The sequence below is a fragment of the Engraulis encrasicolus genome, chromosome 24 (genome assembly GCF_034702125.1).
Source record: "Engraulis encrasicolus isolate BLACKSEA-1 chromosome 24, IST_EnEncr_1.0, whole genome shotgun sequence".
Lineage (NCBI taxonomy): Eukaryota > Metazoa > Chordata > Actinopteri > Clupeiformes > Engraulidae > Engraulis > Engraulis encrasicolus.
In genome coordinates this window covers 34,235,651-34,248,150 of record NC_085880.1, presented here as the reverse complement: position 1 = coordinate 34,248,150, position 12,500 = coordinate 34,235,651, and the positions used below count along the sequence as shown (strand labels likewise).

Genomic DNA, 12,500 nt, shown 5'->3' with positions numbered 1-12,500 from the left:
GAGGGCTCTTCTCATGGAAGCGGAACTCAACGAGAGGTGAATCGGAATTCTGACTGTCAAACGAAAAAGGAGCTGAAAACGGTGTATTGTTCTTGCCATTCAGAGGCTGGTGGCATCGAGAAAACTCACTTACGCACAACATACACAAGTAAGTAACGCGAGGCTTGCTACATTGTGTCGTTTTCATCTTAGCACTGCTGTTGCTGTTGTAGTTGTAGCGAGAGCTGCTCTTTAGCAACATCTGTAACTAGCCTGTCAGCTAAGCACAGTAGTCGCAGACGGAGCATCAATATCATCTTAGATTGTTATGCTATATTTCACAAAGACATGTAAATTGACATTATCATTAATGTCACACAGTTAAGCTAGTCAGTGAGGTAAGTCAACAGCCATGTTTTTGATAATTTTCAGTGCTAAACCTAGGCCTCGCATGCTGTTACAACTGATACAACTTGTCTATGCATCTATGTTTGTTTGATTTGGATACCACTGGCAGTATGCTATACGATTGCATCCCGTCACACAAGACCTAAATGTATTGAAGCTTAATGTGACTATCAGCGACAAACTACACCGAAACATTTCCGTGGAATTAGAGGAAAGTGCGTTTGGTGCTATAGCGCTGCCATTGAAGTGTTACGACTCAGATGACTTGGGGTTATGTTTGTCAAACCATCCCTTTACTTTTAGCCTAGTCCCCTAAGTTATATCGTTTAATCAAGGTTTAAGTATTGTAACAGCTTCCTCTAATGTAAAATGTGTACAATAGTAAAGGTTACTGTCATACCTCTTCACTTCTCAGGCAGTTCAATGCAATTCTGACTGTATGTTGATCCATCTACCTTGGCTAGTTGTAAAATATTGTTTTGCCTTCACTATTCTATTTCATGCTGCCTCTTAATGCATCTATCCAGAACAACAAACACATGCTTAATGATGACATCTCCAATAAATGGATAGCTGTCGTGAAAAGTTTTTAAGAGGTCGCTCAGACTCATCCACTGAGTGTGTAGGCTTTCTGTTTGGGACAGGTTTTTTTATTTTTTATTTTTTTTTAAGTGTTTTGGGGATGGAAAGGAGTCACACAACTATGATGCAGTGATGATGTTGTTATGGCATGCTGCTCAGGATCAAAAGTCCCAGTGCCCAACAGGTGACATTGTTTTGATGATGTAGGGAAGTCAAGGTCAAGTCACACAGCACTAGTATAACGCTGATGGTTTATTATTGACATCATGGCATCCCAGTTCAAGCAGTTCTTCATCATAGTCCACCTCCATCGAACATACTTACAACAGTAGGTTCATCCCTTTCAAACTTTTATTGCAAGGATTGCAAACAGTGATTTGATTAGCAAGAAATAAGTGCTGGTACTCGGTTAAAAAAAAGTTTAAAAGCACGGCCCATGTAAGGGGGAATCTACTGGTATATGACTTTTAAAATCCCTTTATTGGACCATTGCATGGTCTAGACGTCCACAAAAATGGTCAACACTGTCTATATTGCTGTCTATGTCCTCTTCAGTAAATTGCTTTGTATAAAATAGTCTGTTAGTAGTGGCATGCTGCTGTGGATGAGGTTGCTGCAATCACTCTGTGGCACTTGAGACTGGACAGAGAATGTCGTTTATGGTAATGCATCAGTCATGATTTCACTAAGTAAGAATGCCAATGCTCTTGACAACAACAGGAATTTATGAGTGTTTGTGAAATTTGCCGTATTATGTGCGTGCATACCCAATTTTTGCCCTTTTTTTACATTGAATTCGGCCCCAGACATTTGTCCCAGATTTTGATTTTGGCCCACTGTAAATTTGAGTTTGACACACCTGGCTTACAGGGTGCACTTGTTGCCCCTTAACCGCTTAACACAGAGCCTATTTTATAACCTGTTGGGGGAGGGGGTGTTTTGACCTGGGTATGACTGTCTGACCTGATCAAGACCTTGCATTGGTAATTAATCAAGACCTTACATTTGGCTCTTGCTCACCGCTGTACCTGCCCTAAAAGGGTGAAAGGGGTCATGCGTGTTAAAGGGATGTGGTGGAGAATCGACTCGAGCTTGATAAATTAAATATAGGCCCTAGTGAATGTACCTTACTCTGTTTGCCGTGCTACGGGAAAGCCATTATGGTCAACAGTTTTTAATGCTGTTTACTTGTCCGACTTGTAACTTATGCTTTGCATTTTGCTACTCTGTACTAGATTTCTGTCATTGTCAGCTGTGTATTTCGAAAAGGAATGTCAGAGTGACTGACATGCAAGAAAGCTGAGGTGCAGAGAAACTAAAAGCTTAGACCACTTGAAAACCACACCACACTCTTACTGAAAAAACAACTTAACTCATGAATAGTTGTCATGCTTCATGTTTAATATGGAAGTTATATCTGGTTGTTCATGGAGGTTCTCTAAGTTTCAGTTAGTTCCTGTGTGTAATGGTTCACAGTTAATTGCTGTCTGCAGTGCTTTGATGGTTCCTTGAGGAAAGAGCTCACTGGAGTAAATCCACCTTGGTTTAACTTCTAAAGCTTTTAAACTTCTGGAACTTACTTCATTAATGTGTTGAACGGTATTTTTTACCTAAGGGAACTTACTAGATTCAGAAGTATTTTTTAAGTATGTGAACCTTGGATTCGACCATCTGCAGCAGGGCTCTAAATTAGCTTTTTTTTCCATCACCGCCAAAATGACCTGTAGAGATTAATCTTACTATCCAAACACACACTCACTAATGGCTTAAAGTTGCTAGTAAGTTGGTCTTTTCCACCAGCCAAACTGAAGTTGAACTGAAATGTTCTTAGTGTTTCATACAGTATTCATGTATTAATTCAAAGTCCTTTTGCTCACTTGCATGTTGTTTCTTTGAACTTTGTATTCCTAATTTCATCCATTTCAAATGCTATTTTACGTAACTTCAAAGCTAAATTGAACAGTTTGACTCTTTCCGTGTCCCTAATTTTTGAGCTGTGGCAAGCACAGGTGTGTTGAAAACCACTTTTGTCAGTTCCTGTTGTGGAAGATGTGCAATAGGTGAGGTAACAAACAGCCTCAATTACATGATGTCCTTCCTCTTGTGTTCATCTGATCGCACTGTAACTTATGGTCTCCCAATGGAGATCTATATGTGACTTTGTGCAAGCATCCACACACACACACACACACACACACACACACACACACACACACACACACACACACACACACACACACACACACACACACACACACACACACACACACACACACACACACACACACACACACACACACACACACACACACTTTCTGTCTCTTTGTCTCTCTGTCTCTGTCTCTTACTCCTGAATGTTTGAGCTTGTTAAAGGCCACCCACTTCAACTCTGATTTTTTTTACATTTGGGATCGTGATTTTTTTGTATTTATTTATTATTTTTTAAATAATTTTTATGCCTTTATTTGATAGGACAGTCTGAGATGGTGACAGGAAGCGAGTGGGACAGAGAGACGGGGTGGGATCGGGAAATGACCCCGGCCTGACTCGAACCTGGGTCCCCGTGGGCATGCAAGCCCAAATGTGGGGGGCTTAGCGCGCTGCGCCACAGCGCCCCCAGGGATCGTGAATTTACATATCTAAGTATTCATAGTAGGTAAATGAAGATGATAGTATGCTGGTCCATACACGTCACTCAAAAATGACCAACTTGTAAGTTACTGCTCAATTGACCGTTCGCATAGCCCCATCCTCGAACAGTTGCTGTCCAATCCGAGCTTAGCAACGGTAACTAAGGAGAATAGAATTGAAGAACTTACATCAATCACGTGCGGTTTCAGCAAGACAGTAAAACATGTGACTTGACGTCCAACACCACCTGAAGTTTGATAGGGACCTCGTTTTTTTCACCTTTCCGAAGTGTCATGATTTGTCATAAAGTTGCACTGAAGTATTCACACACACACACACACACACACACACACACACACACACACACACACACACACACACACACACACACACACACACACACACACACACACACACACACACACACACACACAAAGATCTCCAACAGCATTTGATGGATGTTGTGTGTGTTGTAGTCCTTTTGTGTTGTCTCTTTGTATTGTTACTTCGCCGCTATAAGAGTTTGGTGTCAGTGTGACCTTGCAGTAAATAAGGTGCTGCTGTCCTAGGCTTTGGGAAGTTGTCTTGGCACGCTCTGTCTCCTTGTATTGTTCTTGGAGCAGCGTAAACTCATCGGCTAGCTGTCGCCATGCCACACTTAATCACAGCTGAGGCCTTGTCACAGAATTTTTAGCACAACAGTGAACGGGTCCAGCAGTCTCTCTCTCTCTCTCTCTCTCTCTCTCTCTCTCTCTCTCTCTCTCTCCATATATGCCTCTTATTTGTGGCCTTCTCCCCCCTTTCTCTTGCCATCCGTCTCTTTCTCTCTTTCCAGGCATACGTGTGCTTTTTACGTCTCTCTCTCCTTTCGGTTTCTGTGTCGATCTTGCTGTCTGACTCTGCCCCATTCCTTCTCTCTCTCTCTATGCATCTTTATCTCTCTCTGTCTTACTATCTTTTCTACACTCGTTTGGTTTGCCATCCTTTTTTCTGTCCCGGTAACTCTGTCGATCTGCCTTTATCTGCTTTTCCTCCACTCTGCTTCTATTACTTTGTCTCTGTCTGTTTACCCTCTGTTTCCATTCTTGCTCTAACCCTTATTCTCTCTCTCTCTCTCTCTCTCTCTCTCTCTCTCTCTCTCTCTCTCTCTCTCTCTCTCTCTCTCTCTCTCTCTCTCTCTCTCTACATTCTCATTTTCTCTCCTCCCGAGATTTCCCCTCCATCAGTCCTCTCTGTCATGGCTCAACAATCACTTCAATTAGCATACGCAACCCACCCCAAACTGCTCTGCACTCACCCCCACCACCCCTCACTGTTCATCACAACCTCTGCCATACCAACACTCCACCACATACACACACACACACACACACACACACACACACACACACACACACACACACACACACACACACACACACACACACACACACACACACACACACACACACACTGTGCTCTGCACCCTGCACCCTCCCTCTGCTCCTCTCCTCCTCTCCTCCTCTCCCCCGCACTGAGCTCCTGCTGAATCAGGCTGCCAGTCAAAGGGCCAATCCGTAAATGCACCATCGACAGGAGGCTCGTCTGGACCCATTGGAACACGCACACACACGCACACACACGTTCACACACGTTCACACACAGACACACACACACACACACACACACACACACACACACACACACACACACACACACACACACACACACACACACACACACACACACACACTTTCTCTCTCTTGACACACACTCCCACTCCACCTGAACGCACGGCTTAGCAGGTCTTGAACATCGGGCACCCAGTCTTAATTATTCCTCGGGCTCCCGCAATGCTCTGTGGTGCATTAAGAGCACTGCACGCTCTGCCAGCCAATCAGCTTCTGGGATTAGTAGTGTGCCCGCTCTACTGGGAAGGACATAAAAGAAATGCTGTACGCGGTGGCCACGTCGCGTGCAGATCTTTATGTCTGTTAATAAGAGAGTAATTGAAAGGGCTGATTAAAATGGACTGTGTGTGTGTGTGTACGTATGCTCACTTGTGTGTGTGTGTGTGTGTGTGTGTGTGTGTGTGTGTGCGTGCGTGTGTGTGTAAGTTTGTGCTACCCAAACGTCAGTGTGTGTGCATGAGTGAGTGATGTGTCGAGGTAGGCCTGCCTGTGTTGTTCGGCCATGCGGTTCCTCTCAGTGTGACCAGGGACTGGCGATGTCCTTCGGCTGCAAAGCCATTTGTCATCAGCCTCTGGGTTTTTTATTTAGTTTTTAAATTCAAGGGAAGGTTGTTAATTAGTTTGGCTGGAAAATGTTTGAATACGCACCCAAGGGTGAAGGCTTAGCAGAATAGCAGAGGAGCGAATGGAAAAGAGAGAGAGAGAGAGAACAGAGAGCAATGGATGGAGCACAAAGGAGATGAGGGAATGGAGTGGAAGAAGCAGGAGAAAAGTAACAGGGAAAGAAGAAGCAAAGAGATGGAGAGAGCGAGAGGGAGAGAGAGAGAAAGCGAGAGAGAGAGAGAGAGAGAGAGAGAGAAAGCGAGAGAGAGAGAGAATGTCGTTTTCATCAAGTATTTCCTTTTGAAAGTCAGTTAATAGAAAACACAATTCTTACTCAGTCTGACTCCCAGTGCTCTGTGAGAGAAGCACAAAAGTTAAAATTAGGCATGCACACAATACCCAGTAATTTCATCATTCCGGAGCCTCTGTGTGCAATATTCACACTGCAAGATATTCCGTGTTTTCCATGAATTCAAACAAGCTCATTAAGCGAACACACACAACTCATACTCCAGATGTTGCGTCATGGTGCGAGGAACAGTGATGATTGACAAGGGTGGATCCTAACCTGGGGACCAGGACCGCTCTGTGGGTCGCGTACAGAACCCATGACACGTACACGTACATGTCCATGATTGATAACAGCACGAAAAGCACCAATATTCACTGTGGTGCATAACTGTGATCAAACCACTCCTGTGGTGCATTTCGAATTAAAATGTAGTAATATTATTGAATTAAAAAAATGGTTGCTGTTTGGAAAATGACGATATTGGGTTCCAGCAGAAAATGTTTTGCAAGGTAATTCATCATCATCCACTGTACTTCCGAAAAGTCACTGCTACGTGATTGGAACTAGTAATGGAGAGTTTAAATATAGACAGGATGGCTCATGCAAAGCAAAATGAAACATGTTTGTATATCTTTAATGTTATTTTGTGTGCTGGAGTCACCTCCACCATTCTACAATAAATCAATTCTTTGGCAATGCAGTGCTATGCAGATGATTGACTGTGATAATATTTTCCCATATACTGTATATACCGTATATACGTATTTTTTAAATTCATACTGTTTTCCACACTGAATAAAAAATTGTTCCCGCTGAGATACAAAAACACTGTGTGTGTGTGTGTGTGTGTGTGTGTGTGTGTGTGTGTGTGTGTGTGTGTGTGTGTGTGTGTGTGTGTGTGTGTGTGTGTGTGTGTGTGTGTGTGTGTGTGTGTGTGTGTGTGTAGTGTACACGTGCGTGTGCAAGCATATTTTTCTGTGTTTGTGTGTTTGCATGTGTGTGTGCTAGTGGCGAGTGGACGTATGTATGCGAGTCGCACCGTATGAAAATCAGAAATGAGGTTGTTGCAGTGTGTTATCTTCAAAGTGATTGGTGTGTTAATTAGCGTTGAGACAATAGGGAATTACAGACTGTCATGATAAAACCCTCGTTTGTGTCTGTTTTGCCCTCAAATCTTGCAGCCGTGGGCTTCTCAAGCAGCAGGCCTCTTCATAGCCGCCATTCCTCATAGGTCACATCTGCTGCTTCAATACGCAACGTGACGCGGCCTTTTAGACTGCTGTGTTGTTTTTCCTCTCACCTCCCTGTCTCTCTTTTCTCTTCTCTCTCTCTCTCTCTCTCTCTCTCTCTCTCTCTCTCTCTCTCTCTCTCTCTCTCTCTCTCTCTCTCTCTCTCTCGTTCTCTGTCTCTGTGTTCCTTTCTCTCTTTGTCTGTCTCTCTGTGTTTCTCTCTCTTTTTATCTCTCTCTCTCTCTCCATCCCTCACTCTCTTTCTCCTCCGCGCTCTCATTCTTTTGTTCTCTGTCTCTGTCTTTTTCTCACTCACTCTCTCTCTTTCTATTTACCTCTCTCTCTCTCTCTCTCTCTCTCTCTCTCTCTCTCTCTCTCTCTCTCTCTGTCTCCGCTGTAGAATGTTCCGCTTGCGAGCGTTGACGGCAGCGGGCGTTGGCATGGTGCAGTTGTCAAGACGATACCACAGTAGCACGGCACGGGCGCCCCAGAGGAGGAGACTGCTGCTGGCGGCGGCCCTGGCAGGCGTGACGGGAGTGACGGCCAGCACGGGACTACTCTGGACCAGGTGGGACACCATCTTCTCTTCTCTTCTCTTCTCTTCTCTTCTCTTCTCTTCTCTTCTCTTCTCTTCTCTTCTCTTCTCTTCTCTTCTCTTCTCTTCTCTTTTTTCTTTTCTTCTCTTTTTTTTTCTTTTCTTCTCTTCTCTCCATGGCTGTCATGGTAGACTCCTCTTCTCTCCTCTCACCACACTTCTTTTCTCTTCTCTCGTCTCCCCTTCTCTCACCACGCCCCTCTTTTCTACCCTGCTGTCTCCTCTCCATATGGGACTGCTTTGGACAGGGTGGGACATGTCACTTCTCCCTCTCCTTACATTACATTCACACTCCTCTACCCACACATAACAAACTCTTCCTACCTCTTCTCTTATCCCCCTCTATGTCACACTTTCCTCCTCTCCCCTCCTCTCCCCTCCTCTCCTCTCCTCTCCTCTCCTCTCATCCCCCTCTATATCACACTTTCCTTCTCTCCTCTCCTTTCCTCTCCTCTCGTCCCGCTCTACATCACACTTCACTTCTCTCTTCTCTCCTCTCTTCACTCACCACGATCACACGCACTCCGGCTCTATTTATGTCTCATGTTTTCCACTTCACATCTAAGACTCGCTTTGTAATCTGTGTTTAACTCTTTCCCTCCCTGCATCTCTCTCTTTATCCCTCTCTCCCTCTTTCTCTCTCTCTCTCTCTTCTGTCTCTCCGTCCGCCAATGCCTTACTGTTGACTCATGCTCCCTGGCTGTGTCTAAACACTAGTTGTGAGATGTCAGCACACTTTTAAAAATTTGTGGAAAAAAAGATTTGCACACTCCTTTTGTTTTTTTTTCTTCTTTAAGTTATTTTTTCTTTTTATTCATTCATTGGCAAGCATGATGACGTTTCGACCTCTCGGTCTTCCTCGGATTCCTCAGACTCTGAGGAAGACAGAGAGGTCGAAACGTCATCATGCTTGCCAATGAATGAATGAAAAGAAAAAATAACTTAAAGAAGAAAAAAATCCAAAGGAGTGTGCGAACCTTTTTTCCCACAAATATGAAAAAATGTTGTTCAGCACCAGGGATTGTGCACAAGTAACTCTCTACAAGTTCATCTATATCCTGCCATGCAGTCTTCTGCCTAGGACACCCCATCCTGTCCTAAAACACATGCACCCCCGTCCTCCATACCCTACCCCCCCATCTGGCCAACCAAGCCAAGAAAGCAACATTACCGGGGAACTGTCTCAACCTTCTGCCCAGGAACCTCTCCCCCCTCCACACCCCAAACATGCACCCACCCCCCCAGTCAGCCAAGCCGCAACTGCCATGATCTAATCCTAATGTCCAGTACCTCTGCCAATCATACACATACTCACATGCACACTCGACACATACACGCACGCACGCACACACACACACACACACACACACACACACTCACACTCACACTCACACTCACACTCACACTCACACACACACACACACACTAAATCCGGCCGCTTGGCTGGGATGTGACTACCTCTCACTAGCAGCAGGTAATAGGGGCTTATCAGTAATAGCTGCAGCTCAATCCTAACACCGGGCCTTGGGTGTAGTGGACAGTGCGATGGTGGAGTCTTAATCCAGTCAGTCTCCTCCAGAAGTGGCTGCAGTGTGCTGTATCTTATCAGTACTGCAGGGTTAGTGGGGAAAATGTGTGCATGGCCACTGCCAAGGGCTGACTGGTGATGGATATAATGGCTTATTACCATGCAAACACACCAAACGCCACGAGAGCGACTACATCGCTGGAAGTACTGAACTTTGCATACAGCAGCTGACAACAAAAGAGGCATAAGTGATTCGGGCGACAAGAGGCAATTTGAGCGACACAAGCAGTCGTTTGTAGTTGAACTTCAACAAATATTATGGTAATGAGCTATGATGCGCTTCGACGACAGCCGCCACAGCCAATTTGTTTGGATGTTTGGAGTTAGGAGTGCGCACACTTATTCATTTTGTTATGTGTTATTCCATGGAATTTGTGGTGCTCTCTGGCATTTGGCTAAGTGGTCGTGTCCGGATTCCAGCAGTTGCGATCAAACATGCTAACAAGCTGTGCCGCTAGACACAAGGAGCGGCTGGATTAACAGGAGAGAGGTAAAAATCATGTATTTAACTCACAGGAGAGATGGAAAATGGGCTTATTTCCCAAATTGGGACGGTACCGCTTTAAGACTCCGCCATGGCACTGTCCACTACACCCAAGGCCCGGTGTTAGGATTGAGCCGCAGCTATTACTGATAAGCCCCTATTACCTGCTGCTAGTGAGAGGTAGTCACATCCCAGCCAAGCATCCGGATTTAGTGTGTGTGTGTGTGTGAGTGTGTGAGTGTGTGTGTGTGTGCGTGCGTGCGTGCGTGCGTGCGTGCGTGTGTGCGTGGATTGTGCATGTGTGTATGTGTACTGTATGATTGGAAGAGGTGCTGGACATTAGGATTAGATCATGGCTGTTGTGGCTTGGCTGGCTGGAGGGCGGGTGCATGTTTGGGGTGTGGAGGGGGGAGAGGTTGAGGTTTGAGAGAGTTCCCCGGTACTGTGACTTTCTTGGCTTGGTTGGCCGGATTGGGGGGTGGGTATGGAGGATGGGGGGTGCATGTGTTTTGGGACGAGGTGGGGGTGTCCTGGGCAGCAGACTGCGACCGTTCCAGGCCCTTAACCCCGGCCTCATTCTGCCCGTGTCTCATTAAAGTGAATTATTCAGACCGCTGCTGCCGCTGCTACTGCTGCCCTGCTGTACACCCATGGGCTGTTTGTCACCAGCGCTGCCTGTTTTCAATTTGGACCAGATATCAGATGAATCATCTGACCATGCCCAAATACAGCTCCCTCTCACTACATCACCCACACGTATACGTAAACAAGCATGTGTACACATTCACACACACGCACACATTAACACACACATTCATATACAGTACACAAGCACACAATCGCATACACAAACCCAGTTATCTACATAATACACATGCACACATTAGTGTACGTACACACACCAGCCTATGCACGTGCTCATGCACGCACGCACGCGCCGCACACACACACACACACACACACACACACACACACACACACACACACACACACACACACACACACACACACACACACACACACACACACACACACACACAGATAGTTAATAGACACTCACAGGAACCCACGACTGCCATATACTGCATGCAGGCCACATACACGCTCAACAGCTGTAAACTGCATATTATGGTCATCGCCACATAGTCATTTTCCCCTGTCACTCACAATTTCGTGCGCTCTGCTGTATTGATCTTGAAAACTTAACCCCACACTTAACACACACCATTTCTTTACCCTGTTGCAACACACACACACTCTCTCTCTCACACACACAAACACAGACACACACACACACACACACAGACAGCCTTATAACTCAGTAACACACACACACACACACACACACACACACACACACACACACACACACACACACACACACACACACACACACACACACACACACACACACACACACACACACACACACACACACACACACACATTCACTTTCATCATCTTTGACTTGCTGTAACACAATCTGTGGACCCGTATGTAACTGTGCATTTCTCTCTGTGTGCTTGTGTGTTTCAGAGCGTATGCAGAGGCGGCCCCCGTCTCTCCCGAGGAGCGTTTGGAGGAGAAGGAGGAGCCAATGAAAGACTCCGCCCCTGAGGAGGTGGTGTCAGAGGGCGCGATGGAGTCCAGCGGCAGCAGCGGGGAGGAGGAGGAGGGCGAAGAGGGGGGCAAGAAGAAGAAACCACGCGTCGGCTTCAGAGACCGCAAGGTGATCAATCAGCATATACACACACACACACACACACACACATTCACGCATACAGTACATACCAGCAGTTAAGGTGTGTGTATGTGTGTGTGTGTGTGTGTGTGTGTGTGTGTGTGTGTGTGTGTGTGTGTGTGTGTGTGTGTGTCTGTGTGTGTGTCTGTCTGTCTGTCTGTCTGTCTGTCTGTGTGTGCTCTTGCAGCAGTGCGCCTGAAATCCTGTGTGTGTGTGTGAGTGTCTGCAAGTGTGTAGATGTGAGTGTATGTGTATGTGTGCAGAAAGGTGTTGGGGGATGCGTGCATGCATTCATTTGTGTACATTTATTTACCCCCAACCCTCCCAGTCGATAGAAGATGAGTCAGCTTGGCCGGGTGTTTATACTGAAGTGTGAATACAGCTGCAGCGATAAAATGGTTCCCAGGGGACAGAGGGGGAAAGCACAGGAGAGAGAGAGAGAGAGAAAGAGAGAAAGAGAGGGGGTAGGGAGAGACGGAGAGAGAAGAGTAAGAGATAGAGAGGAGGGGTATAAAGAGAGGGATGAAGCAAAAGATGGAAAGATTGCAGGGGTGACAGGGTGGAGGGAGATGGGAACAGAGGGATAGAGATAGATGGAGAGAGGGGAGGGTGAGAAAGTTCAGAGAGATAGAGAGGGAAAGAAGTTGAGCGAGAGGTAGAGAGAGAGAGAGAGAGAGAGAGAGAGAAGGGAATGGAGA

At 45.8% G+C, this 12,500-nt stretch overlaps 1 protein-coding gene across 1 annotated transcript in view; it reads left to right on the top strand.

Moving 5' to 3' along the window:
• micu1 (mitochondrial calcium uptake 1) overlaps positions 1-12,500 on the top strand; it is a 105,354-nt gene that overhangs the window by 22 nt on the left and 92,832 nt on the right. The window contains exons 1-3 of the mRNA XM_063191410.1: positions 1-148; positions 7,795-7,962; positions 11,598-11,790. The exon at positions 1-148 is cut by the window's left edge and continues 22 nt beyond it. Coding sequence (XP_063047480.1) covers positions 7,796-7,962; positions 11,598-11,790 — 360 coding nt within the window. The 5' untranslated portion in view covers positions 1-148; position 7,795. The remainder of the gene's footprint in view (positions 149-7,794; positions 7,963-11,597; positions 11,791-12,500) is intronic.